General features: G+C 44.3%; 2 protein-coding genes and 1 long non-coding RNA gene across 8 annotated transcripts; 1 reads left to right on the top strand and 2 right to left on the bottom strand.

Moving 5' to 3' along the window:
- Window positions 1-1,659: 1,659 nt before the first annotated feature.
- Window positions 1,660-23,148, bottom strand: zgc:85932 (uncharacterized protein LOC405875 homolog). 4 transcript variants are annotated; one of them, XM_029170951.3, is made up of 20 exons: window positions 22,362-23,148; window positions 19,393-19,462; window positions 18,521-18,639; window positions 18,240-18,373; window positions 17,957-18,128; window positions 17,765-17,836; window positions 17,435-17,526; window positions 16,779-16,853; window positions 15,347-15,507; window positions 14,990-15,147; window positions 14,251-14,459; window positions 14,055-14,097; window positions 13,401-13,475; window positions 13,061-13,121; window positions 12,745-12,809; window positions 12,176-12,334; window positions 11,978-12,056; window positions 2,975-3,091; window positions 2,270-2,328; window positions 1,660-2,188 (listed from the first exon to the last, which is right to left on the bottom strand). In XM_029170951.3, the coding sequence occupies exons 1-20, from the start codon at window positions 22,605-22,607 to the stop codon at window positions 2,162-2,164; spliced, it is 2,193 nt and encodes a 730-aa protein (XP_029026784.1). In that variant the 5' UTR covers window positions 22,608-23,148; the 3' UTR covers window positions 1,660-2,161. The 4 variants fall into 4 exon arrangements, with proteins under 4 accessions (XP_029026784.1, XP_029026785.1, XP_055369963.1 ...); XM_029170952.3 differs by having other exon boundaries at window positions 12,266-12,334; XM_055513988.1 differs by lacking the exon at window positions 22,362-23,148 and adding an exon at window positions 18,961-19,025 and having other exon boundaries at window positions 19,393-19,458.
- LOC114867866 (uncharacterized) lies at window positions 10,561-13,956 on the top strand. Of its 2 annotated transcripts, none has more exons than XR_003787941.2 (4): window positions 10,561-10,746; window positions 11,984-12,120; window positions 12,293-12,815; window positions 13,363-13,956. It is a non-coding gene; the product is annotated as an uncharacterized LOC114867866 (long non-coding RNA). The 2 variants fall into 2 exon arrangements; XR_008696442.1 differs by lacking the exon at window positions 10,561-10,746 and adding an exon at window positions 10,753-11,785.
- A 142-nt stretch (window positions 23,149-23,290) lies between the features above and the next one.
- Window positions 23,291-26,171, bottom strand: eif3k (eukaryotic translation initiation factor 3, subunit K). Of its 2 annotated transcripts, none has more exons than XM_029170953.3 (8): window positions 26,006-26,171; window positions 25,441-25,539; window positions 25,086-25,206; window positions 24,302-24,379; window positions 24,019-24,085; window positions 23,775-23,852; window positions 23,526-23,651; window positions 23,291-23,383 (listed from the first exon to the last, which is right to left on the bottom strand). In XM_029170953.3, exons 1-8 carry the CDS (start codon window positions 26,062-26,064, stop codon window positions 23,352-23,354), a joined length of 660 nt encoding a protein of 219 aa, XP_029026786.1. In that variant the 5' UTR covers window positions 26,065-26,171; the 3' UTR covers window positions 23,291-23,351. The 2 variants fall into 2 exon arrangements, with proteins under 2 accessions (XP_029026786.1, XP_029026787.1); XM_029170954.3 differs by having other exon boundaries at window positions 24,302-24,376.
- Between the last annotated feature and the right edge of the window lie 1,346 nt (window positions 26,172-27,517).

Here is a 27,517-nt window from a genome sequence, read left to right as displayed (position 1 = left end):
TAACGGTCGAGCGGAGGCCTTACACATGGCTGACTGCCTCACCACTATCCTCCATGCTAGTGGTGAGCGTTGTCTTTTACCTGGGCATTACACGGCGATGTGACCAGGTTGGCCACAGTATAAGCATAGGCCTGAAACTCTTCGTTGCTCCTTGTCTGTGTTGGTTAGGCAAATCCTTCCAAGCTCCATGGGTTGGGCCGCAGGGACAGCGTCAGCTGACTTCGCGGTTACTTCGGCTCGAGCGTGGAAAGGCGGCGTTTGTTGCCGGAAGGATTGCCCGGTGGTGTGTTCAGGTGTGCTGGGAACTCTGGACATTGACTGTAGCGCAGTTCTGGAGCATCTCGATGACGCCGCACGTTCCTCTTTGCGGTGTTCACTGACGCTGATCCACAATCGTCGATCGACTTTGATTGCAAGTGCGATTAACTCGTCTAAATTGGCTGGAGGTTCAGTTGCTGCTAAACTGTCCTTGACACAACAAGACAAACCCTTGATAAATACGTCAAATAGTGCGGTGGAGTCCCAGCCTGCCTCCGCGGCGAGAGTGCACTCAATGGCATACGCTGACGCAGACCGATCTCCTTGGCGGAGACTCACCAGTCTCTGGGCTGCTTCTCTGCCTGGCGACCTCTTGAAAAATGTGCTTTAGTGCCGTGGAAAAATCATCGAATGTTGCTAGGCAAGCAGATTTATTTGGCCATTCTCCCGTGGCCCAGGCCTCAGCCTTTCCGGCCAGATGAGACGCAGCAAAAGCAACTTTAGCTCGCTCCGTGGGGAATGACGGAGCGTGAAGTTTGAACTGGATTTCGCATTGGGTTAAAAAAGCTCTACAGTCACCTGTGTCACCGGAGAAGTGGGTTGGAGCTCCCAGTTGGATATGAGGAGCAACTGAGCTTGGCGTTGGTGCGACGGTGACTGCAGGTGCTGGCGCTGGCTTCACACGCTGGGTAAGTACGGCTAACTGCTCCCCGTACGCCGTCATGAGGTTTTCCTGTCGGGCGGCGTATCTGAAGAGCTCCTGTAGCATAATAGTAGTAATTCATTCCTCCTGTGTCCGGATCCGTGCCTCCTCGTGCAACTCGGTCTTAATCGACTTGGCGCCGGCTGGGTCCATGTTTGGGCAGATTGTTCTGTCACAATGGCACAATGGTGGAAGGACCCAAATGCACAGCAAGGCTTGAGTAAATGAGTGCTATAATAAGAACGTTGTCAGGCAGGCAATGGTCATACACAGGTTGGCAAAAACAAGATCCGACAAAGCGTGGGCAAGGACGTGGTCAAAAAACAGGAAGTGGTGACAAAATCAGACCGGAAATGACTAAGACAGTGAAGTAGTTGACTGAGGTTGTGACACTGTGTTAAAATAGCTCCGGTTTCATGCTATGTTTTGGTCTAAAGTTTTGTACTGAGAACAAAATGTGTAACAGGAACTTTAGTAATACAGAGTGGTGACAGACGCAGGACGAGGGTGTGGCTGATATGTGACAGCATCACTTGTCAACAGAGGCATTGTCAGTAAACACAACAGGATATTAAGGACAGATGCTGGAGTGTATGTAACAGCTCTTCGTGTGTGTTCTGTGGTCAACCACATGATTAGGAACAATGACCAGACACCAAACAAGACATGTGGACATTAAATAAGACATGAACGTGAACTTCATATAATGGCGTAATTTTAATTTCAGCATTGATGGCGTGAATTTTTATTTATGTCCCAACGTGTGACTTTACTTGCATAATCACAAATACAGCACAAATCACAGACAAAAGAAACAAAAGTAATCATTCTAAAACAAAAGAGTGAAATGTACATGGCCTGCTGTCAGATAAACTGGCAAGATGATCATTCCAGTGAGTTATAAACACATGTGTGAGAGAGCTTCATCCTAATTACTGAACCATCTTGGAGAATGCAGCATAGATGTTCAGAGTGTACTGCCCCAAACTTAGGACGGTTAGAAATCAATGACGAACAGGTTGCATAAGAAAAGGCTTTTTGTGGTGTGAGGGAAACAATAATTTGAGCTCTGACACCTTATTATCAAGAGTCATAAAAAGCTTCACATTACGAAAAAAACAAACAACAAAACCATCAAAAGAGCAGTGTAATAACAAATGAAACCCATCTCGGTGGCTCTGTCCGACTGGACCGGTCTGCTCAGTTGTACATGGTCATTTGAAGCCACTGAAAGCAAAGATAGAAACAAAATGATCAGCCTGCACTGCTAAAGTTCATTTGTTGCATGTGTCAGTGTTGTGTGCAGACCTGTCTGTAGCTGACAGTGATTGTTCCCATTCCTACCACGTTGTATGCATGAAATCTGGCTGCAAACAAAAACAACAACGTTGGATGTAAGTGAACTTTGATGCCCAGGGTCCTGCCTGTGATAACAGGGTGGTACTAACAGCATCATTTTATGGCTTCAGACTTCAATTGTTCTCTCCTCTAAGTCGGGTTTATCAGGTTATTACAAATGTTAAATATCATGTTGAACTAAAATGTTAAATCTGCAGATTTGCTGTCAAAGCCAATTTTTATGTTGTGGTGAGAGATTTTGACAAGACATTCCATAAACTATAAAAATGATCTGTTCTCTGTCTTCTTGTACACAAAATATTCCAATCTATTTTCAGCTTTTCTTGTTTCTCTATTCTGTATTAAGTTGCACATACAAACATTTGACCCCTCTCTCTTATCTTTTCATCTCACATCTCCTCAATCATTTCCCCATTTTCCCAAGGCGCCTCTGTCGCTCCTTCTTTCTCCTCCCGTTTCTCCTCTTTTGTCCTATTGCATATCCTCCCCTGCTTCTATCTGTGACTGTTTCACATGTTCCCATCATATCAGTGATGTGACACAAACTCCATGTAACTACAATGTACGCACAATGTAACTAATGTTATTTTATGTGTTTTGTATATAATCATAATCCTCTTTCTATTCAGCCTCTCTCCCCTTTCCCTTTCTTACAAATCATGGTCTCTAGTTTCATTAGCAGGTACAGGAAGCCGGGATAACTGATGGTCATGTCAGGCTCAGTGTATCTCAGTCCAACCAGCTGCATCACCAAGTCATCCACCATGATGCCTACAGCAAAGAGAATAAATCAGAAAACATCATATTATCTAGGTGGAAAAAATGCAGGACATCTCTGGTGACACATCGGACTGTGTGTGTGTGTGTGTGTGTGTGTGTGTGTGTGTACTTTCCGTTCAGTGACTGAATAACTTGTGTTTTACACAAGTTTAACATTGATCTACTGAAATAATAGCAAAGCAAAGTGTGACTGTTTAGGATTAATTCTTACTGGATTTTTAACTTTGGAAGTGTGAGAAAAAGAGTTTGCAAAATTAAAACAAAACCACCAACCTAAAAAGGACCTACGGTTAATCTCCCACTCCGTTCATATATGTATATATGTATGTATCCTCAGATGACTGAAAAGGTAAACTGCATTTTCTAAATTTACTTATCTTATCTGTATGTTAAGGTGGTGGAAGAGGAGGCTGTAAAAAGGTTTGGCTCCCTCTGCTGGTCAGAGGGTTCTACTAAACCTACCTATTTGATTTATAGGTGTAAGTTTTGAATTCCTTTGAATCGCAAAGGAAAATCTTTGAAAAAAACTTTGATGAAGAATTGAACTGAACACGGTGCGTCTAAAGAACAGAGCCTGCAAAGCTTAGTGAATAGAGAGTTGGACTTTTTGTGTCAATTGGCCTTTCGCACAGCTAGAGGCACTCTTGTTTGGCTCCTCCACGTTCTTAGTTTTGTTTCCTGAAGTCACTTTCTGTTTGAGGTTTGTAATTAGTTCAGTGTGATGCACCTGTGTTGTATGTATTTAAGCCCAACTTTTGTTTGTAGTGATTGCTGGGGAAGAGGTGTTTTTGGCAGAGGTGGTAGTTGACCCAGTTCGAGGCGGGGTTTTGCAAACTCCTAGAAATCAAGGTCAGCCTGTCTTCCGGGTTTCATCCCCAGTCCAACAGTCAGACCGAGAGGCTAAACCAGGAATTAGAGAGGGGCCTGCTGACCGTGTGTGTTGATAGCCCCTCCTACTGGGCAGAGTACCTGACATAGATACAGTATGCACATGTATTTATGCACATCAGCGCTGCCATAGAACATGGAAGACAGCTCGACAATACCTGCTGAGAAATGTTTTATCGTATGAAAGACAGACGAATAAGAAAAGGAGACCTGCTCCTCGTTACCTTGTCGGTTAACATGTCTGGCTATCCACAAAGGACGTTCCACTATGGGTAGACTCCTTCAAGTTGGCACCGCGATTCATCGGCCCTTTTCCCATTGTTAGAATCATCACTCCAGCAGCGGTGCACATCAAATTGCCCAAGACTTTATGGGTGCACCCCACCTTCCACATATCACGCATCAAACGTGTCATGGCCAGCCATTTGTTTTCACCTGTGGTTAATTTTCCTTTGCACCTAATCTCCTGTTCTCCCTCCGTTACCTGCCAGATCGTCTGCCATTGCCTTGCGAAGCACCTCCGACACCAGGTGAAATTTTGTTTACACGGTTAGTGAGGTTTTCTAGCTGGTGTTATTTTTTTGGGAAGTTTTCAGAAAAACTTTGCTGTAGGCGGTACTTGTCTGATAAGGCGGTCAGTGCGGTTTTTTGTCTTTAGACAGGAAACCTTACTGTCCTTGACTGACTGTTGCTATTGTCACGGCGTGTCTCCCCTGTGCCTTACAGCCCTTCTGTAGTGCACTTTCATGTGTTAGGAGTTTTTTGTTGCGTGCCATTAGGAACTGTGTGGTTTCCGAGCAAACCTCCTTCTCCAGCGATCGCCTCTTTGTCTCTAAGGAAGCAAGAGACTGCATGGCGCTTCAACATGCTATACAGACTGCATGGCGCTTCAACATGCTATACAGCAGCGCAATTCTCCGTATGAGGCGGGTTGCATGTTAGCGTCAAGATAACTTTGACAAAAAGCCCGGCACCAGCTCTTGCCACACTTCCTGGAGCCATCCCCATAACTTTTAGTTATACCCCACTAAACATTTAAAATGAGCACAGCTTGAGTCCTGCATCATTAAAGAAGCCCTTAGTAGGTTAAGAATATCAAAAAGAATGTAGGGGTAGGTGGAGGACTAGGTGGACAGGGAAGAAGAGAACAGGTTATTTTAAGTAGATTCAAGAATTAGACACATGTATTAGAATAGCACTTTACGTTTCATGGGGAGACACGTGGATGGGAGGTGAGAGATTTGTGGTGAGGTGAAGGAAGTGGAACATGTAATAATGGAGTGTGACAAGTATAGGAGGGAAAGGGAAGGAATGGTGAGGAGGAGTATGAGGGAAGCAGGAATGAAAGATGTGTGCTTGAGGAGTGTGCTGGAAAGTGGAGGAATAGGGAAAGAGGTAGAAGCCTTGTTTAAGTTTTTAAAGGTTACTGGGCTGGGTAAAAGAATATGAGGGGTAGAGAAATTGATAGGTGGTGGTAGTACAACAATGTGGATGCAAGCTGCCGTTAAACACAACAGAAGAAGAAGAAGAAGTAGTGATTGCTGGTGTGTTTTAAGTTGTGAGCATGACAGTAACAGCCCACGTTAAAGAGAGGAGTTTTGAAGAAGTGGAGTTTTGGTTTCTTGGTGTCCTGTCTTCTGTCCTTGAGGTCTGTACTGTGTTTTGTCTTCTGTGTCTAGAGATTTAGTTTAACCTGTAGTTTACAGTGTTGCGTTTTAGGATTGTTGCTTAGGCTGTTAGTACAGAGCGGTTTGTGTTTCATGTTTCATGTTTAGGATTAGGGTTCCAGGAGCTACACAATAGCTTCAGGATGCCCGGAAGAAACTGGAAAAACAGCCGGGACAGAACGATTGAATGAGCCTCGGTGTGAACAGCACTTCTTTATTTTCTTAATCACAAAAGCAGGGTGACAACAGGTCTCTCAACAGTCTTCAATCACCCGGAACTACCAGAAACAAAACTTCCGCCTCTTTCTCCCGGTACCCTTCCCCCCCAGAAGCACACCTGACGTCACGGAACTATATGCGCTTCAAAATAAAACAGCCACATAACACACAACACGAACTGGAACAGTCAACCAAACTCCCCCCCGATCGCTACACAGCCCCCCGCCAAGAGGTTTAAGTGTGCCCACTAACCTCAGTCCCGGTGACAAAGTCCATTAAATGATCAGGCCGGCACCGTTGCCGCACCGGCCTCCCCCGATCCCCACCCCCAGGGTCCAAAATTGTCCCAAGTCCATTAGTGTCTCTGTCACTGTCACCAGAAATGACAGGTTGAGAGTTGTCCTCACCCATGTCATTATCTCCAGTCGGGGCAAGCGGGTGGTAGGGTGCCAGCCGATCCCGGTGCAAGACCACCCTCCGCCCAGGCATCTGGACCTGAAAAACCACCTCCGAGAGCCGCTCCAACACTTCCCCCGGCCCTTGCCAGTGGTTGCAGAGCTTTGGTGAGATCCCCCTCTTCCTCACCGGGCAATACACCCACACTTTGTCCCCGGGTGTAAATGTGTGCCCTTTGCAGCGGGCGTCATATGCTCTTTTTTGTTTGACCCCAGCGTCCTTCTGTGCACGTCGGGTCAAATTGTGCACCAGTCTGAGTCTCTCTCTCAGGCACCTGTAATAGTCCATCTCCGGGCCGCCAGCTATCTCCGGTTCTGGCAGTGATCCAAAGACCAAGTCGACTGGGGTGCGGAGCTCTCATCAGTGCAGCAGGTGTGCACTGGCTGGACTCCTGTACAGCAATCCTGTATGACCAGAGGACCAGAGGCAGGTGCTGGTCTCAATCTCGCTGGTGATGGCTGGTCAAAATGGCAAGCTGGGTGGCCAGGGTTCGGTTGAACCGCTCCACCAGCCCGTTGCTCTGTGGGTGCAGTAAAGTGGTCCGTGTTTTCCTCACCACTATCCGCTGGCACACCTCACCAAACAGCCGGCTCTCAAAGTTACGCCCCTGGTCACTGTGGAGCTCTGCGGGAACCCCAAAACTGGTGAACATCTCGTCCACCAGTTTCTGTGCTGATGTGATGGCACTCTGGTCCGGCACCGCATACGCCTCTGGCCACTTAGTGAAATAATCCATTGCAACAAGTACGTAGCGGTTACCGGACTCCGTGAGGGGAAACGGCCCTAAACGTCCACCCCGACCCTCTCCATCGGGGCCCCCAACAGCTGCAGCGGACCCTTGGAGCGCTGACAGGGTCCTTTCTGAGTGGTGCAGGTGTCACAGCACTGGACGTGGAGCTCCACATCCTGTCGACAGCCAGGCCAGTAGAACCTCTGCCTCAGACAGCGAATCGTATTGGTGTTGCCGTAGTGACTAGCCCCTGCCTTTCCATGGACCAGCTGGAGGACCTTGGGCCGCAGGGCGTGAGGAACCAGAAGCTGTAGTTTGTCCAATCCTTGGTCTGGCGCTCGCCACTGCGGTACAGCACTCCGCCGTGCAGCTCCAAGTTGCCCCACTGAGAATAGAGGACCTTCACCTCAGGCTCCTCTGCAGACACTGCTGTCCAGTCTGGACGCTGCAGAGCTTAAACCAAGGCCGCCTTAAGTTGCTGGAAGGCAGTGGTGCAGGTGCTAGACCACTCTAACCGCTTGCTCTTCTCCGTTAGTCGATGTAGTGGGCTGGCGATAGTGGCGAAACCCCGAACGAACCTCCGGTAATAGAACTTGAGTGCGTTGGCCTCAGTGCGCCGACGAGCCCGGCGTCCCCTGGGTTTGACACTCCCTCCCCGGCCCGACTGAAGTGGCACGGTCTCTGTGCCGAAGCATAGGGCTAGCCCCGACACATCAACACACGCACCCCAGCAGGTTAAGAGGTCTAGGCCGATGATGCAGTCGTCGCAGATGTCAGCAAGCCAAAACTCCACTTCTCAGTAAGCGCTCCTCAGGTCCAGGGAACTGAACCAGCATGACCTCGCGACATAATCCAGAGTGTCATCGATGCGGGGTAGTGGGTAAGAGTCTTTCAGAGTGACGGCGTTAAGGCGTCTGTAGTCCACACAGAGTCGCCAGCTACCCGGTGTTGATGTAGTGTTGCACCAGCCCTGTTTTGTTGCAATCTTCGTCACGTGCAGCGAAAATGTCCACGAACTCCGCTAACAACCGCTGTAGCTGCTTTGTCTGCTGCTCTCCCAGATGTGCACTGCTCCACTGACCCAGCTCCCTCACAGCGTCGGTGGTCTCTGTTGTCGGGATGCTGGCTAATGGAGGTGACGACTTGAGTGCGTTGGCCTCAGTGCGCCGATGGTAAAAGCCGTTTTGGCTCGATCCTCCGAGGCCAGCTCCACTTGCCACTAACTGCTCCTCAGGTCCAGGGAACTGAACCAGCACAACCCCGCGACATGATCCAGAGTGTCATCGATGCGGGGTAGTGGGTAAGAGTCTTTCAGAGTGACGGCGTTAAGGCGTCTGTAGTCCACACAGAGTCGCCAGCTACCCGGTGTTGATGTAGTGTTGCACCAGCCCTGTTTTGTTGCAATCTTCGTCACGTGCAGCGAAAATGTCCACGAACTCCGCTAACAACCGCTGTAGCTGCTTTGTCTGCTGCTCTCCCAGATGTGCACTGCTCCACTGACCCAGCTCCCTCACAGCGTCGGTGGTCTCTGTTGTCAGGATGCTGGCTAATGGAGGTGACGACTTGAGTGCGTTGGCCTCAGTGCGCCGATGGTAAAAGCCGTTTTGGCTCGATTGTCCGAGGCCAGCTCCACTTGCCACTAACTGCTCCTCAGGTCCAGGGAACTGAACCAGCACAACCCCGCGACATGATCCAGAGCGTCATCGATGCGGGGTAGTGGGTAAGAATCTTTCAGAGTGACAGCGTTAAGGCGTCTGTAGTCCATACAGAGTCGCCAGCTACCCCCTTTCTTCCTCACCATCACCACCGGGGCGACGACTTGAGTGCGTTGGCCTCAGTGCGCCGACGAGCCCGGCGTCCCCTGGGTTTGACACTCCCTCCCCGGCCCGACTGAAGTGGCACGGTCTCTGTGCCGAAGCATAGGGCTAGCCCCGACACATCAACACACGCACCCCAGCAGGTTAAGAGGTCTAGGCCGATGATGCAGTCGTCGCAGATGTCAGCAAGCCAAAACTCATGGCTCACCTCTAGCTCCCTCACAGCGACCAGTCTTTTCCCTAGTAACAGTCACTAATTCTGTTGTAGTGGGGGTCCACCCCTCCGGGAGTGGACCGGTTGTCCCCGGGAGAAACCCTGTTTAATGGAGGTGACGACTTTAGTGCGTTGGCCTCAGTGCGCCAATGGTAAAAGCCATTTTGGCTCGATCCTCCGGGGCCAGCTCCACTTGCCAGTAACCGCTCCTCAGGTCCAGGGAACTGAACCAGCACGACCCTGCGACATGATCCAGAGCGTCATCGATGCGGGGTAGTGCGATGGGGGGAGAAACCCCCGTCGCAGCAAGCGGATGGTAGATCCTGTATCCACCAGGGCATAACATTGCTGATTCTCTATAACACAGTCCACATATAGTCCTTTAACAAATCCACAGCGACCCACTGTGTGAAAGTTCCCGGAGAGGGGTGTGTCTGATTGGAGTGAGTGTCCCCTCACCACCTCACTCCGCTCCCGTTTCCCGATGGTGACCCGGCCTTAGCTTTCGGCGAGGGGGCGGGGCAATCACGAGCAAGATGTCTCCGTTCGCCACAACGGAAACAGCCGCTGTCCTCCCGGCGAGGCCAACACGCCGGAACGGCAGCCAGTTGGGCTTGGCTGACGTTCTCCTCTGACGCCTCTGTCTCATCGCTGTCGATATCCGCTGTCCGAAGCGTCTCTTCAGCGTCGGTGATCACCGGTAACTCCTGCCGTTGCTCCGGTGCGACATCAATTAGCACCTGCAGAGCGGGACCCTCCAGAGCCAGGGGCAGCTGCGTCGCCATGTCTTTGCCGCTCCAACCGCCATGCAGCGCTGCAAGCTGGACCTGAGCAAGCTCGGGAGCTTGTCCGGTGTTTTGGGTGTCGGGCTCGGTGCAGCGCTTTCCGGGACTGTCTCTGTTTGTGACGGTTGTTCATCACCACGGGCTTTGCTCGTTTTATGCAGAGGAAACCTGGTATGCTGGAGCGATCGGGTGGGTCTGGATCGCGGCCGCCCCGCGTTGGCCTCGCCCGCATCAGGTTATGCGGAAGGAGGCTGCTTTCCAGCACAGCTTGCTCCAGATCCCGCAGTTCTCCTTCCATTGCTCCTCTTTCTGGTCTTACAAGACAGGTTAAAGATCTTCCGACAACAATGTTACGAGCCTCGGTGTGAACAGCACTCCTTTATTTTCTTAATCACAAAGCAGGGTGACAACAGGTCTCTCAACAGTCTTCAATCACCCGGAGCTACCAGAAACAAAACTCCCGCCTCTTTCTCCCGGGACCCTTCCCCCCCGGAAGCACACCTGACGTCACGCAACTATGCGCTTCAAAATAAAAGAGCCACATAACAATATTACAATAATTGTATAATATATAATCACGAGCTGCTGTTTTAGACTGTTAGAAGTAATGTTAGCTTATGTTGCTAACACTAGCTTGTGTATGTGCTCCCAGTGGCTGGCAGCAACTAATTCAATACTACTACTTCATTTTGTAGGTAATATCAGCTTCATCGCTGCAGATTCGTCTTGGGTGAAGTGGGGAATCTGCTGATGAGAGAATGTGTGTGTTCTGGATCATTAGTTTAAACAAGCAACAGTCAAAGTAACATCAGAAGACCAAGGACAAACCAGAAAAAAACAGCCGGGACAGAATGGTGGAATGAGCCCAGGGTAAGGAATGTATTCGACCGTTTACTGTTTTAGTTTGCTCTGTGAAGTTTGAGCACTGTTACAAGCTGCTGCTTCTTGTGTTGTGGACTGTTGGGGATAGCATTAGCTTGCGTTGCTAAAGTTAGACTGTGTGTGTGTTAGCTTGGCTAGCAGCAACCCTAATACTAATAAAATAATTAATTTACGACTGGATATTGTGAATCCTCAGACTCCGTGAAGGGACAACCGTCTTGTTTTGCCAGCCACTAACAGCAGATTAAGAAAAGAAGAGGGTTTTGGTTAAATAAAGAATCTGTGGCTTTCTAACAACTGTGCTTTGATTCCAAATAAAAAGCTGCTGAACGATTTCTTTACGATGTCTTTATTCAAACACACCTTTATATATTATAACCTTTTGTCTATTAAATTCTAAACATCACGTGCGTGCTATGTGCTGTGCTTTCCATAGGGACAATATGTTTCTCGGGATCTCGAGATAGTTCACCTATTTTTTTTCCCCCACTATTTTTTTGTCTTTTCAGGGGCTCCGTATAGCAGAGATTTTCAGTTTTTACATTTTTGTTAGAGCTTTAGCCCTGCCTTGCAGTGAGTTTGTGTTTTATTTGTTACCTGCTTAAATGTAGCAGTGAGTTTGTGTTTGTGTTTAATAAATCATTTCATCTTTACTTTACTTCCTTTGTGTTCGGGTAATGCAAATGGTTTCTTCCCCCCTCCATATTCCCCTGCGACCTGGTCAGCGGATGCAGCCAGGGAAGCATATAGGTTTAGTGCTAAACCGAGAGTTTTTAGTAGTGCGACGTGGTCGCAGCTGTGTGCAACAAGTGTTGTACCTAAGCTCTGTGAGAGTAATAGTTTCCTGCTTGGTGCGGGCGTGCGTATTACCGTTCCGCCTCCACATCATCTTCTCTCCTGTCATGACTAACATTTAAAACTCTTTCTCCTTATTCTTACTGTAGATGCAGTATAGGAATCAGATCTCAAAGTAATGCATGTGCGAAGTGATGTAAATCAGATCTGGGAGTCACCAAAGACTGATATGGTTTGTTTTCACATATAATTATGATAGATAACTGGCTGATGGCTCATGGATGAGAAATTTGCAAAGCAATGTACAGTAGATGGTGATGTTTCAACCAGCAGTGTCTGTATACTTATGAAATGTTAGTATTTATAGTGGAATGTTGCAAAGACTATGTCTTTACATTTAAGTGACTATGTGTTCTGGTTCTACCTGCAGCTCCCAGAGCTGGGCCAACCTCCTTATACTCAAGTTGGTGAGTGTTGTTCTTATCAAACACGAGGAATATATCCTGGAAAGAGGGTAGAGACAGCAAACTGAATGCATGAAGGACACAAAGTCTGCCTCACTGAGAAGTAAGACTGAAACTTTATACTATGATACTCATTCTAGCTACAATCTAACAAAAACCTTAATGTTGATGCTGAAGTAGTTCTGTACTGTACTGTGGTTGATTGACTGAATATCTTGTTGCCTGACATGAGATGCAGCTATGTTTACCGTCCACCTCTTGATCTTGTCCCACAGATTCTGGAATTCTAGCCAGTTCAGCTGAGCGATGTCTTGGCTCTGGGGAAAACAATGAGGTCAAGAAAAGACCTAAAACTCACCACTAATCTGACAAAGGCAGAGTGATACGCTGTTCAGGTTTGCATAAATTAACACATTCATTCTGAACAAGCTGCATAATTACTATAAATAATTAAAAAACAGCAGCATCTTGTATGTGGCAGGCCACAGCAAAAGGAAAGAGAAACTTTAGAACCCAGAGGTAGAGTATCAGGACTTTAATCTGAGGGTTCAGGGTCCTAGAGTTTTGACATGCTTTCCCAATTGTCGTAGAAAATTGTCGATAAAAAAAGTTTAAACGCTGCTTCCAGTGCTACTGTTCTTCTTATTCCGTGCTTGGCATTTAAAGCTGCTATGCCATTTAGAGTCACTTTGACACTTTTATTTGAGTTGTTGTTGTTTAAGGATACATCCATGAGCACCACCAGACTCTTGCAGTGCTCCAGAGCCAAGTTCTTCTCACTGCCAGCCAATGCTGAAGGTAAAAAGAAACAGTATTAGTGGACAAATAAATAAGAAATCATAATGTGAATACATTAAAGAAAAGTAAAATGATGTGGTGAGCTATAATAGATGCAATTATTACTAATGCAGGGGTTGTGCTTGTGGTAGACTATATAGTATGTCATGTCAGTAGTAGGTCTGGACGCCAGTAAAAACTTCACAGACAACTTATGACAACAACACTGTAAAAGGGACAAGACTGAACAAGTCTACCGCACCCACCTCCTCCCTTTATGGCCTCGGTCAGCAGGTGGTGGAGATGAACTGGTTTGCAAAAACCCTTCTGATGACACAGAACAAAAAACATTAAAAACACAACCGTCTACAATGCAACCACAGCCAGCAACAGTATTACACCAGTAATTACAAATAATACTAGAATTTGTTCAAACTTAGGGTTGTAGAAAACTTCCTGCAGCCAGGCACCATAAATACAGAGATAACATTTTTATGAACTTTTGTGATGCTTGTCTACATTGGAACATGTCATCTTGAGTTAGGCTGGTGTTCAAATGTATTTGCAGAAGTCAGTAAACTTGACTGGTCTGGATGTAGAGCTCACCGAGCTGCAGTGCTTCTCAAACAGCTGTCTGATCGATGCAGATGAAGGAAGAACCGTTTGATGAGGATACGAAAGCTGCAGGAGAAACAGAATGGATTCAAAAAGAAAAAAAACTAATGGAAAAAAACACATTTATTCTAGCTTTGCAGTTTGTAACATGTATGTAATTAAAGCTTGATCCTGAGATTGTGAAAAAACACAGTGGGAAGCAAACATTTAAAAGAGTCAACTTGAGTTCCTGTTAAGGTCGACTAAGAATCTGATGATTTACATACTAAGCTATATGAAAGAGATGAACCAACTGAGCCTTTAAACATAACAGGGGTTTAACTCATACAAAAAAGTACTAAAAGTAGAGTTGTGGTAATTAAAGGTTTTAGCAGCTGAATCTTGCAGCTCTGAAACAGTGAAATATTAAAGCTTCTCAGCAGAGTCATACTCCCGACAATTAAAGCATCTGTGAGCTGTTTGGGTTTATTGGTTGCATGCCTGATCTCTCCTATGCAGCGATATAATGGTTCCATGTAGTATTTAATTAAACCTTGAGGTAACTGCTGTCAATGTCACTGTTTTAATAGCTTTCATGTACAATGTATGTACCTCAGCCTGTGGACGTAAATATTTGTTTATTTTTTTCCTAAATCTGTTGCCTACCTCTTTGATTGCAGAGGCATCTTGAGGAGGTTTCTTTGCTGGACTGAAAAGAAAATACACAAACATAATAGAGAAAGTCAAAGCCTGTAACAAGCAGTTAAACTGTTCATTTGAAGCTTGTCTTTTAGCGGGACATATGTAAAATATTTTGATGATGCCCAATGAAGCGGTTTCAACAGAATGATACATGACTCACGTGGCAACGTTGCCGTGCTCTGTCAGCACTCGGAGGAGGAACGATCCCTCCTGGTTGGGCTCGATGGTTGAGGGAATGATTACATAGGAACCTGGTGAAAGGGAGCCGCGAAGAACAACCTCCCGGCGCGAGGAGTACTGAGGGCTGTAGAGGAGCGGACGAACTGCACTCAGGTCCTCAGGCGACAGGTACGTATTCTTAGGATGGGCCTAAAGAAACAACAAATCGTACCCGTGCTCATTCTGACACCAGTAACTGGGCTAATGTCCAAACTGGACTCCCCCTCCCACGATCGCGAGCCGGGAGGGGGCCTTCCGGCGACCGCCCAGTTTGCTTATGTCCAGAGCTGGCCCTGGGGGTGGCCAACCAGAGAGCCACAGTCCTGCTGGTTTTCCACCTGACTGAACACACCTGGTCAAAGTAATCAGTATTAGCTGGGACAGGGAGAGGTGGAAAACCAGCAGCAATGTGGCTCTTTAGGACCAGGGTTGGCCACTCCTGCCCTACATGCTGTAACTGAGATGAGGATGCTGGTCAAACTCCTCTTTATCCTAAACAACACCTCCCACCCCCTATCTGTGAGAGCAATCAATCATAAGTGGACAGAGCAATTCCCCTCAGGGATTAATAAAGTTTTTTGAATCTTAAATCTTGAATATTTAAGAATGGAAATGGTTTGCTGTCACTTTCAAAAAATGCAAAAAATTGGACTTGTGTCACTTCACATCAACATGTTTACCGGGTATATGTGCAGAGCTATTGAAAGGGTGATGCCTCTGCGTCGCTGGTGTTTCTGCATTAGAGCCAAAACAAAGGAGCACGTCTTCTGAGAATCTGCTCGGCCACTGTCCACCTCAGACAGAATGAAGTAGAACTGAGGATTCTGCCAGAAAAAACCTGGACCCACAAAACCTTCATTACTACACGGTTATTTACAATGCATTCATGTGTTTAACAAGAATATGAATGCAAACATGAAGGATTTTCTCTTTTATCTCATCAGCACTAACACGTGAAATCTCTTTTCTGTCGCTCATGCTGAGCTTAATGACTAATGAATTGAATGAAAGGCACACTGAACAATACATTGTCTAACCTCCTTGTGGAGATCCTCCTGCTGTTATACTTGGCACCCAATTCCCATGATGCAATGCACAGGACCATGGTACTACACTGGAGCCTGACTGAGTGGGGTATTCAGTCAGGTGACATACCTCCATCAGCTCAAAGTTCTGTCTGAAGTCTGACACAGACATCCTGATGAAAAGAGAAACACAAGCCCATTAAATCATTTGATATTGTTAGTCAGCTTCCATGCCACCAGAAGGCAATCCGACTTCCTTTGTGTTAGCACCCTCTTGGTTCATTCTTTGTCTTTTCATTTCCTGGTATTTCATTCATGTGATTAGTGTCGCCTGTTTCAGTTAGTATTTAAGCTCTCAGTTTTTGTTGGTTCGTTTTTAGAGGTTACCCTTGTTTCAGATGAGTTCATAGTTCGTGTTCAGGTTTGTTTGTTTGTCTGTCTTTGTATTAACTCAGATGTTTAGTTCCTTTTGTTTTAGCTTGCCTGCTCATGCAGGGATTTTTAGTTAGTTTCATTTGGATATTAGTTTGAATGCATTATTATCTACCCTGATTATACAGTGTTTGTATGTCTCTTTGTGTTTACTAATTAAAATGTTTCATAACTGGAGTGTATCTCTGCGTTTTGGCGTTTGGGTCCTCATCTCTTGTAGGTCAGGTTTGCCCTGCATCTAAAAAGGTTGTAACATTTAACTTCTTTTACAAATCATTGGAAAATCACTGCACTGAAAAGATTTTTTTACAGTTTCAGCCCATCAGTTTTAGATTTGGCACAATATTAAAGCAATACAACACAATGTTGCAGCATCTGGAATTACATATCTTTGTGTTGCTGTCTGTCATGAGGTCAATGAAGCTGACAGAGCATTATTCTTTAACTACTGAGAGTAAAAAGTGTGTGTGTGAAAGAGTTGCTGTCATGGATAAGTTGGCTTGCTTGCCTCGGGCCTCAAGTACAAAGACTTGCATAGATTTCTTAATAAACTTGGGGTAAGTTCAAATTCAGAAAACTGCCTAAGTAGAAATGTATCAACCTCCACTAAGTATAAATCTAGTACGAAGCAGACTCCTCCTGTGACACGCCTCCATATAAATATGTTAATTCATTTAAATACGTTCTTTGTCTGCGCAGTAGCCGAGCGGGAACGTGTGTGCAGGTGTTAATGCTGCAGGTTCCGCACAGGAGCGGAAATAAAAAAAATAAATGTGGTCTGTCTTAAAAATGGACGTGAAACAAGCGTCACCATAACAGACGTGAGAGGTGAAGAAGGAGAAGAAGATCTGACCCCCTGAAACTGTATTCAGAAACTAATAGGAAGTCTCTTTAATAAACCAGAGACTAGTCTTGACGCTAAAGACAGGATGATGTTACAGGGAACACAGGTTTTCAAATAACTTCCTGTGGCGGTATAGTTTTTTTTTTTATAGGTTCCACAAAACCTCACCAGAATTCTCCGTCATCTTGGTTGACTCTGTTTAGCCTTTTCTGCTCCTCTACGCTTACTTCATTCCACTCTGGACTGAGAGAGACACAAAGACAAAGGAGCCGGATGAAGGTCTGAATGCCAAATACAAACTGTCAAAGTTTTATTATTCTTTAAGGAAAATTTAATTTTGCTGGAGCTAAAAGGGTTGCAACTGAGGGCTTCGAATGGCAGACATCAAGTTTATTGTCCAAATAAAACGACTTTGCATACACTCACACATTAAAGCCGGACTATAGTTTGTTCATCATAATTTGAATCATGGCCTGACATTTAGTGGTATTAGAGTCAACTGGAGCTGCATGGGCAAAAGGCTGCTGCTTTGTTTATGAAGGGAAGCGGAAGGCCTTCAACCCTGTCCCACAATAACACACGATGGTGGGAGCATAATGCTGTGGGGCTGTTTTGTTCTGTCAGGCACAGGAAACCTTCTTGAGCTGCATGAGATCATGAAGAAATAATATTATTATGGGTTTTTTGAGATAAATCTGCTGCTAGGTCTCAAGGTACACATTCAAGCTGATGCAAACGTTTTTAACTGACTAAAATGAAGGCCCTACAGAAGCGCTCTCTAAGTCCAGATGCCAGTGTCATTGAGAACATGTGGCTGTACCAACCCTTTCTTGTCACTCCATGGCCCTTCCCACTCAGTGTTGCCCCAGGGGTTGAGGATTCTCACCAAAGCCACAAGGCCATGTTTTGTCTTCACCTGACAAGGGAGGAGAAAAGACCAGTGAGAATTATAGTCACATTTAATCTGAAAAAACTCTCTCAACATGGCAGCTATTTCAACCTTTAGCCTCAGTTCAAGTGGTCGGACCAGTTCTCTACAAGTGTGTCCTTTAAGTAGTTTTATACTTAACTAATTGTATTATTTTTCTCTTAGTTAAATGGAAACTAAAGCTCTATGTCATAAAAGGAATCTTTTTTTCTAAAGGGACATTTACCTTTTCTACAGCAGTGAGAGAGTAGGCGTGGCGGAACATGATCCCCAGTCCATTACTCTGCTCCAGAGGGCCCTGGTAGGTAAGGAGCATCGATCCAGGTCACGGGGAAAATAAAACAACAGCATGACTTTAACACCACAGCCAACAGCTAGATCTCTCTGTTCTTTAACCACCTCAGTCTGCAAACTGTACCTGACAGTTGGCACAGTTAATGAGAGCTCCTTTAGACAACAGGTATGTGAGAAAGGCTGGCAGGTCTTTGGACAGAGAGGAGATGGTCAGAACCTCAGTGATCCCGCCTGTCATATCAACCATGGCCTCGTGAGGGAAGCCCATGTCCAGGGCTCTGTAACCACCTTTCAACCTGAGGCAGAAGACATTTGATAATTCCCAGTCCCTAGATGTAAAGCACAGATCACCTACAGAATTAGATAAACATTTTACTGCACACACACTCAGTATGACTAGGGCTCACTTGGCATAGGCCTTTTCCAGTAGTGAGCTCCAGAACTCGTTTCTGTCTGGGGAGCTGAGATAAATCAGAGTGTGGTCTTTAGCAGGTAACAGGTCGTCTATCATCACCTTTTCCCACTGCCCGTACTGCCAGAACTACAGAGACAAAGAAATTAATTGATATTCAATTTATGTTGAGAAGTGACTATCAGGTCTACAGCAGTTATATTCAAGCCTTTATTGAGACAAAGACAAAGGAAACTGCCAGTAGCATGTGGTGCATAGACAATGTTCAAGTTTTACCCTGAAGGTGAAGCAACCGTTGTATCCATTTTGGAAGCTCTGTCCTAGAGGCACAACCTTGTTGAGCAGGAACTGGTTCATGGAGAGTGAAGCGATTGTAGAAAGTAACCAGCAGTCACCTAAAGAAACGAGTGAAAGGTTAGGATGTATTTCAAAGCAGGAGACCTGAGCTATTTAACTTTAGCTGTTCTAAACGCTCTTCCATATGCTAATTTTATATTTTTGGTACCCAACCCAACCTCATGTGTCACTCCTTCATCAGGTTTTTCTCTGTCTTACTGCATATGCTTGTGATCTTTGAAGCTGTATTATGTTGAACGTCCACATCAAAGTGCTGACTGTCATTTTCTTCTACAGTGGATAAACAGTGCTGGTTTGTATTAGTTGAATGTAGCCTCCATGTGTGTAACCAGCTGAGCTGCAACCACCTTCCATCTTACCTTTGACCAAGAACTGGTGATAGAAGGCCCTGTAGCTAGACAGACCATCTAAGACACAACCTGCCCTGTGATGAGATAATAAATCTCCTTCACAATTGTGCATTTTGTACATTTTGTGATTTTTTTGTATTCAGCTCTCTTTATATTGCATGTGCAATGAATCCTTTTGTCTCACCTACGTAAGCAGATGAGATACACAACAGATGAGTATATAAAGTGTCATGGGAGCCTACACACATTAGTTTGTTCAGGCAGCACCATGAGCCAATTGTCCTGTGATTATTCCCATTGTAGTTAATCTTACACAATACATTTAAAAATGTTTAAAACACCTGTGTTTGAGGTAAAGTAATGTTAAAGACCATTATGTTTTGCAGACCTATGGTCCCTAGAACTCTTTTTTGTGCATCACTGTGGTAGATGTCTACTTACTGAGTTTTCCCTGGCAGATGTCCAGACGTGTAGCTCCATTAACTATGAATTGAGGTGATGAACAGAGTTCCTAGAAGCAGAAAGGAGTTTTGTGGTTGGTAAAAAAAACAAGACAAGAAATGAGAGAGGAGTGGAAAGAGAAATGGTCAGTGAACAAAAATTGAATCAACATTTAGTATTAGGGAGTGGCCAAAGGGAGTGGCAGCTGAAAATTAAATCGCGTTCACCAGGAAGCTGTGACACAGACTGACCTCAGTTCAGGTTTTTATCAGATGTGTTTAGTCTGTAATCTTTAGTTACACTACATGTATGCACAGTAAGTAAGTAATACACATTTCATGCATGTGTGTCACTTATTAACTTCTGGTAACTGGACGATTTCTCAAATATTTAATGAAGCTGTAATATGTGACACTCATGATCTGCAACTTGTGGGCTTAAAGCTTGTTTACTCCTACATTCATGTTAAGATGTTTATGAACTATTAAAAGGTGGACCGAGTGAACTGTATAAGAGACGTTACACAACACAACATACACACGTTATCATTCATGTTAGTTCATGTTACTAGTTCAACAGGCCTGCTGTGTATTCAGGAGATTAACTGGCTCCATGAATGTAGGAGTCATATTACACAGTAATGACAGTGACGGGTCTGAACCTTCACACTGCGATTATCAGCTAACACGGCGTAGAAGCATTGTTTGCGTTGGTGTAATAGATTTGGTCAGCAGACTGGTAAAACTGCCCATCTCTCCTGTAGTTTTAAACCCATGTATGAGACACAACTACTTGAAGAAGCCGTATGTAGAAGGAGCTGGATTTCAAAACAAAACGCCACACCCAGCAAGTCAACTCCTACAGGTGCAGCTAATCAAACACAGATTAACGATAAATGACAGGAGGCGTGACGTTTCCTTACATACTGTAGTGTCAGTTTGCTAAGAGGAAAGCCAGCACTTTAGTTTAAGACACAAAAGACAAAAATTGATAATGTGATTACAATTGAAATGCCTAAATATAATGATATATAAAATCTCACTCAAAGTAGAGCAGCATTTGATATACAGGTGCTTGTTATATAATTAGGATATCATCAAGAAGTTGATTTATTTCACTAATTCCTAATTCCATTCATTCATTCCACACAGACCGATATATTTCAATTGTTTATTTCTTTTAATTGTGATTATTAGAACTGACATGAAAACCCCAAATTCAGTATCTCAGATTGATCTCAGAAATAGAAAAAATTTAATTGAATTGAACAGAATATGAAAAGTATGAGCACACGGGCAGCACGGTGGTGCAGTGGGTAGTACTCCCCATGTTCGTGTGGGTTGTCTCCGGCTCCCACAGACCAAAAACATTGGTAACTCTTCATTGGTCACTCTAGATTCCTCAAAGGTGTGTGAATGGATGGGTGTCTCTGTGTGTTGCCCTGCGATGGACTGGCGACCTGTCCAGGGTGTACCTACTGTACCTACGCTTCTGACGCTGTCTGTTGTTCCAGTGTGGCTTGACATATGGAATGCAAGAGCCGAAACCCAGGTCTGCATGTCTGTGCGTGGTGGTTCTTGAAGCACTGACTACTGCTGCAGTCCACTCTTTGTGAATCTCCCACACAAGACAACTCTCTCATCAGCTTCTTCATTATAAATTTCCACGACACCAGCAGCTGTATATTCCCAGTCAACAGGTCGCTCACACTGTCTGTGCGGCTTCAGTCTTTAACAAGTTGGTAAACCTTCCCCTGGTATGTTGGGCTGTCTCAACATGAGGAGAAATACTGTGGTCGGGTGGCTGGCAAAGGTGAATGTCAAACACTCATTCCAACAGATTCAACAGATTCCAAATGACTTTAAAGCAGTGAAACAAGGATTTTGTAAAGTGACTGTAAAGTGACCACATCAACACAATGCAGTGTTGAATCAAATTAAATTTAAAATTTGCAGTCAAATTTAACTAAATGACACAACATGTTTTCTCACATTTAGTTAAATGTGCAAAAGTCTAAATGTAAATGTGAAATGTTAAATGTAAATGTTATTTTATGTCTAGATGTTACATTTAGATTTAACATTTAGATTTAACATTTACATTTAACATTTACATTTAGACTTTTGCACATTTAACTAAATGTGAGAAAACGTGTCATTTAGTTAAATGTGAGAAAACTAGTTATAGGTGCTTCTTTTACATTCAGCACCCCCCTATTATTCAAGTACAGCACATAGGTCTTTGCTTTATATGCCACAGTCCCCATTGGGCTTTAGCTTCAGTCCTGCCCTTCCCTTATGTCTTAGAGGTCTTTGTCTATATATTCACGTAACTTCTCTGAAATGGGATCAACCTGTACTTTTCTGCTCTTCCCACTGTGTTGTGTAATTTCAAACTGAAAGCTTATCCCTTTTAATATTCTGTTTTCTGCAATGGTTCCAATCTGTGACCAGAACCTCCACCTGCTGCAACCTGATGTTTTATGTCTACATATGTTTCACATGATGATAGTGTATTATTACACTATTACCGAACTATTATCAAATGAGCAAAGCAGAAACACTGTTAATATTGCATCAAATACAACAGTGTTTAAAGCTCATAAATAGATATTAGAAAGCTAGAATATTATTACTCTATTTTTACAACGATCAAGCTGTTTAACAAATTCAACCTATAGTTATTTAACTGGATGCTTGAGTAATTCATCACCCTTATATTTAGTGCAGGCTTTTACATGTTATGACTTTGGACCTGGAGAGGTAAAAAGTATAGCGAGTGTAATATTAAAATACTGCAGAGTTTAGATAAACCAGCAATAAAATTTAGTTTATGAGCATGTTATTGAGTTTAAAATGCAAATACGTCGAAGCGCTGCTGTTTGTATCAGTTTGATTAAGTTATGAAACGTGATTTTTTTTTCTCCCTTGCAGTTACATAAAACAAGCTTTTATATAACTGAGTTTTACCCGCGGTCGTTTCCACTGGATTCCGGACTGCAGTTCCAGCTCGCCCACAGGGAAGCACTTGTCCACGAACAGTCCATCTGGCCCGGTCGTGAAGACGTCTCCGCTGGATGACGGGCGCCGGGTAAGGAGGTCCGACAGCCAGAGGGAGGACTGCGAACCCAGCAGCTCGTCGGAGCAGACCGGGTCTGCGGCGTCTTCCAGCGGTGGAAGGGAGCTAGTAGACGAGAGCCTGGGTAACCTGTTCATGTCAAGTCTCGTCTGCTCTTTACTGAACTTTAACAGCTGAGAATTGAGCTTCCTCTTTACCTGTCTGCGAAGCTTTAATACTCAAGCCACGCCCACTGAGACACCAGCGGGCGCTCACCTGAGCAGCGAGAGCGCGCTTTGCTAAATGTGCTCCATCAGGGTTGTTAAGACACTTCCAAACATTATGGACACAGAACCCATGGGAATTGGAGCAAACACACGAATGTAATTTCAAGAGGCAAAAATATTGATCGAGAAATGAGCCTAGTGCCATAATAAACATGTTAATGTCAGATTTCTTTATGCAAAACGAGAATATAGATTGAAGTAAATATTTCCCAAGCCATTAAAAAATGACCTTAAGAGTGCAACTGTTTTTTTGCTTATAATTTACTTTGTGTACATCCACTACCTCCAGCGGTGCAGGAAACAATCCAGCTGTCACTGAGCTCTAGGCACGATGCACCTGGAACAAGCCACTACTGCATCCTGGTGCTAGGACACAGATGTCAAAGAAGCAGCTCCACACACCATTGTTTATTTCGCACAACAGTGAAAACCGCAGCAACATCCCATTGTGCCTAGGATATGGTTGGCCTGTTTCTGGGAAGAACTCAAATTGTTTATCTCATAAACCTAAAAGTAATTAGGCAACACAAATTAAAAAAAGTAAAAACCAGCTGTAAATGTAACATTATTTTAATGATAAAAGGGAGTTTCTGTTGATTCTGGTATGAGTGTGTATCACTGAGATGTAGCCATGATACTTGATACACCTGTAAAAAAAAAAAAAAAAAAAGAGAAAGAGAAAATATACATTATTGACATCATTTGCCTACATGAGACAGGCAGGTTGTATTAAATTGAAGATTGACCCCAAATCCCAAAGATATAATCAGTTTAAGTAATAGCACTCACTCTCAAAGTCGATCTTTTCAACTATATTCTTGGGCTTCACGCTCTCCTCCTGGTTGTATATGAAGATCTGTCCATCCTCGTTCTCCGTCCATCCATATTTATGCATCCACATCTTCACCTGCGTATCTGGGCAAACAGAGGAAGAGAGAATGCGTACATTCAATTACTCACTAATCATGTTCAATGTGATTTAGTTCTGTAGGGAGATTGCAGATGCAATTAATAAATGTTGAATAAAGCAGGTGTTACCCAGGGGGTCTCCTAGCATCTCAGCCAGTAACCGGTGCTCAATGGTCTGGTAGGTTATGCCCACAACATGGCAGATGACTGAAAAATAATAATGAAATGATGTACATATATATCCATTTATTCAAGGTGTGGCTACTTCCTCTTGTCTGTCAGGTTGTTGAATTAAATATTAAGAAATAAAAACGTGTTTGTATTTACAATAACCCCACTAACCAACTTTAGTGAGTCACAACATGACACTCACACTTGCGAACAGAGTCCTCGAAGCCCGTGATGCCGTCGATGAGTTCTCTGTTCTCCTCAAGACTTGTCTGTTAGAAAAACAAATGAGAGGGAGACATTATTGATGATGTAACACATGTCTGATCCAGTATAATCAAGGATCGTATTTAAACATTAACAGCCTTGAATTATGCATTAGTAATGTATAAAATGCTGTGAGCTAATCATCCACATTGTGCGCTAAATAAAGGCAGTCTAACTTTATAAAATGCAAATTTATGATTGTGTAAGTATGTGTCTTGCACCCAGAAGCTCTGAAAGTGGCACGTCTCCAGCAGGTTCCCCAGGTAGAGGATCTGTCTGATGGGGCGCTCCTCTTGCTGCGACACAGTAGTCAAGGAAACACCCCACATACCCCCAGAAAGTGACAGTAATCCATCTACCTTACAGGTTGTGTATAGCAGATAGTGACGTGATATTCCGTATCGAGGCTAAGAAGCATGTGCCGAGCAGAGGAGGTCGCTTCATTTAGGGGCAGAGCTGAAAATGATGACACGCAAAGCCTTGCAGTCCAGCTGTACCATGTGACTGATTCAGTAAGCGGTTCGGATTTTGCCGCGAGCTCAAATACTGGGAGAAACAGAAATATGTCTATTCCCATTTATGTAAGTTAGCAGCGGCAAAACCCTATAAGAGGGTTCAGTGACCATTTAATTCAGACTCATCGCTAAAAACAGAGGTGTGTGCATTAGTCCAGCTACATACCAAATTTCTGGACTTTAAGCTGCTACTTTTTTCATGAACTTTGAACGCACAGAAAACAATTGCCACCGTAAAATAAGTAGAGTCGATAACGCCTGTCAATTAGTTTACGGATGACCCTGTGGCAGCAGCTCTCTCCGCTACGAGGGGAAAAAATGCCATGATCTGTATGCAAAATCTTATCCTGTCAGGGCATTTCTACCGAGCTTTGCCATTAAACCCCAACATTATCGGTCAGTGTGACATTGTGACAGCCTTTACATATTAACAAAGGGAGGCTCTTAGAGAGTTAATGACTGGATGAATGAAACAGCACCAAAAGGATACGTGTGTTTGGTCAATCATGCACTTGCAGAGAGTGAAGTCGGTGTGTGGCAGGTTCGTCAAAGCCTTGAGCAAAATCTGTGAGGTCACCTGGGTCTGGAAGTAGGCTGGGTTAAATTGGTACCTGCATAAACAAATGTATTTAAGAAAGCTTTTTTCCACTTACTGACATCAGTGAATTAGTGGAAAAGTTAGAATCAAACACACTCATACTGTAACAACAGAAACACCAAAAAGCATGTTCTATTGTGATACAAAATAATTTTACTCTTAACTTTATTTTTTGTACTAAAATATGTATTTGTTTATTTTCTAATTAACAGATGCAGTATTGCTACGTAGTATAGGTGTAACTTACAGTTTAAGAACAGCCAGGTTGGCCTCCAGGTCATAGGCGTTCTCTCTAGCCTGTGTTTCCACATAGCGCTCCAGTGTAGCCAGGTTTTCTGGGTTGTACCTGAGAGGTCAAAGAAAAGCAATTTCACTTGGGCCACAGCTGGCTAAAGCGTTGAGCAATATTCAAATAATCACACAAACGTCTCCAGCTTTGGCAGAGGACGTAGCGTTCTGCGTCGCAGTACAGATGAATAAATACTATAATATTTGTAATCTTCCTAATAAGCTTTTCAGCCAAAGTTTGCTGTAGTATTTCTCGTTTCTTTTACGCAATGTTTTCAACGTTACCTACCCGATGTGACAAAAATTTGCTAACGTTAACTGTGGCAGAACACGACACACACAGAAAGCTTAATCAATTGTAATGCTGTCAGACTGCCAAAGTAATTAAATTAACACTATTGGCACGACTGAAAAAAATGAAACAGTGAATGTAACCATCGCGAGCGTTAGCATGAAGAATTAGCAAACAGGCTAAATTGTCGTTTGCTTGACCATCGGATAAATCATAAATCAATCATCCGCACCTATCGATTCCTCGCAGGAGCTTCCCCACGTTCGCCCTCATCTGCTCGAACGACGACATTTGCTCTACAGTTTCACCGTAAGGGCATACGTTGAAACAAGAAATAACTACACACGTGGGCCTCGTACTGGAATCAGCACCGGAGAGACGGAAGAAAAGTCACACACGCCGGAAGCTACACGGACCCAAATAATTGAAGGACCGCTGCCAGGCATTTCTTTTTTCTTTATTGGACAATAACAATTTACATACTCAAATGTAGAATGCAATTATACAAATGGAAAAATACACATTTTACTAAATTAAAATTTTAGTGATAGTGAGGAGAAGCCTCATGAGGCATTAAATCACTTGAGCCGAGAAAGGGTTCATTTCTTGCCACCTAATGGCCTTGAATGGCATTGAATTGAATTTTGCTGGACAGTATGGAGTCAAATTATTATCCCATTAGATTTGTGCATGCGTAAACCGATCTGTGCGTGCGTAATCAGATGCATGTGTGCATAGCCAGATGTAGTGTTTGTCCACTAACATGCAGATCAGCATAAGGAACACCCGGTTTTCTTCTCTTTCCAGGTTGTTTGGTGAAGTCGCCTACAATGACGTTGGAAATGTGTGCTGGCAGCCTTCAAGCCTACAATTATCCCCGAGTTTGACAACAATGCACACTTCTGCACTTCACGTGAAAAAATTCCACCATCTGAAACTCTCTTTCTGTTCAGGATCCCAGCATGTTCCTCAGGTTTGTGCTTCACATGCTGCAGTTTGTGTCATTAAATCTGCAGAGTGCAGCAAAATTCCTGTTGGTGCCTACATCGCTTCCCAGGTCTTAAGCACCAGAACCTACATGAGGTGTGAACTCTGTCAGAAATTACTTCTTAAATTGATGCAGACATGTAATAATTCAACCTATGAATTGTTGTTGTGCAAATGTGGATGGCAGTACACCATCGAATATGACAGCTCCACCTTTTGATCTTGGACTGTCAGATCAGCATTCAGTGAAGACATAGACGTATTCAGTTAAACATTGTCAACGTTTACACAGTAAAACTTTCTGTCACTCACATCATCACCTCCATATTGTGTCCAAACCATGCATTTATTACTCACCACTGCTCCACCCCACTCAAAGTGTTGCATTCAGCAAATTGATGAACTGCTACAGAAAAAAGAATTAAATGGGTAGACACCCGACTGTGTTGTACAGCAGGTGTAACAATCTGCTGCTGAAGGAGATGGTCAGAGCCTCTACAGTGTGGTGAAGGGGTGGGAGGGGTTATCCATGATGGATGTTACTTTTACCAACATCATTCTGTCCACCACCTCTTCGATGGACTCCAATGTGCAGCTCAGGACAGAGCCAGCTTTCTTAACCTGTTTGTTCAGTCTCTTCCTGTCTTGTCCACCATAGAGATATGGTGTGAGGGAAGATTTTGACACAGTGGGCATTTTACATGATCGGTTGAGGTTAGAAGACCATTGGATTTTGTAATGATTTTGAAAGATGTAT

This window comes from Betta splendens, chromosome 13 (assembly GCF_900634795.4).
Source record: "Betta splendens chromosome 13, fBetSpl5.4, whole genome shotgun sequence".
NCBI lineage: Eukaryota > Metazoa > Chordata > Actinopteri > Anabantiformes > Osphronemidae > Betta > Betta splendens.
Note: the sequence above shows the minus strand (reverse complement) of the source record. Positions and strands in the feature narration are given on the sequence as shown.

What these genes read in the sequence shown, in the direction of transcription:
- zgc:85932 (XM_029170951.3), bottom strand. Translation starts at nt 22,607, where the DNA reads ATGAACAGGTTACCCAGGCTCTCGTCTACTAGCTCCCTTCCACCGCTG. An exon ending in CTCTCACTGCTGTAGAAAAG is followed by an intron (nt 17,527 to 17,764) that starts GTAAATGTCCCT and finishes CTCCCTTGTCAG; the next exon opens with GTGAAGACAAAACATGGCCT. An exon ending in CCCAGCTCTGGGAGCTGCAG is followed by an intron (nt 3,092 to 11,977) that starts GTAGAACCAGAA and finishes TCTTTGCTGTAG; the next exon opens with GCATCATGGTGGATGACTTG.
- eif3k (XM_029170953.3), bottom strand. Translation starts at nt 26,064, where the DNA reads ATGTCGTCGTTCGAGCAGATGAGGGCGAACGTGGGGAAGCTCCTGCGA. An exon ending in CGAGGACTCTGTTCGCAAGT is followed by an intron (nt 23,853 to 24,018) that starts GTGAGTGTCATG and finishes ATTATTTTTCAG; the next exon opens with TCATCTGCCATGTTGTGGGC. An exon ending in TGAAAAGATCGACTTTGAGA is followed by an intron (nt 23,384 to 23,525) that starts GTGAGTGCTATT and finishes TTTTTTTTACAG; the next exon opens with GTGTATCAAGTATCATGGCT.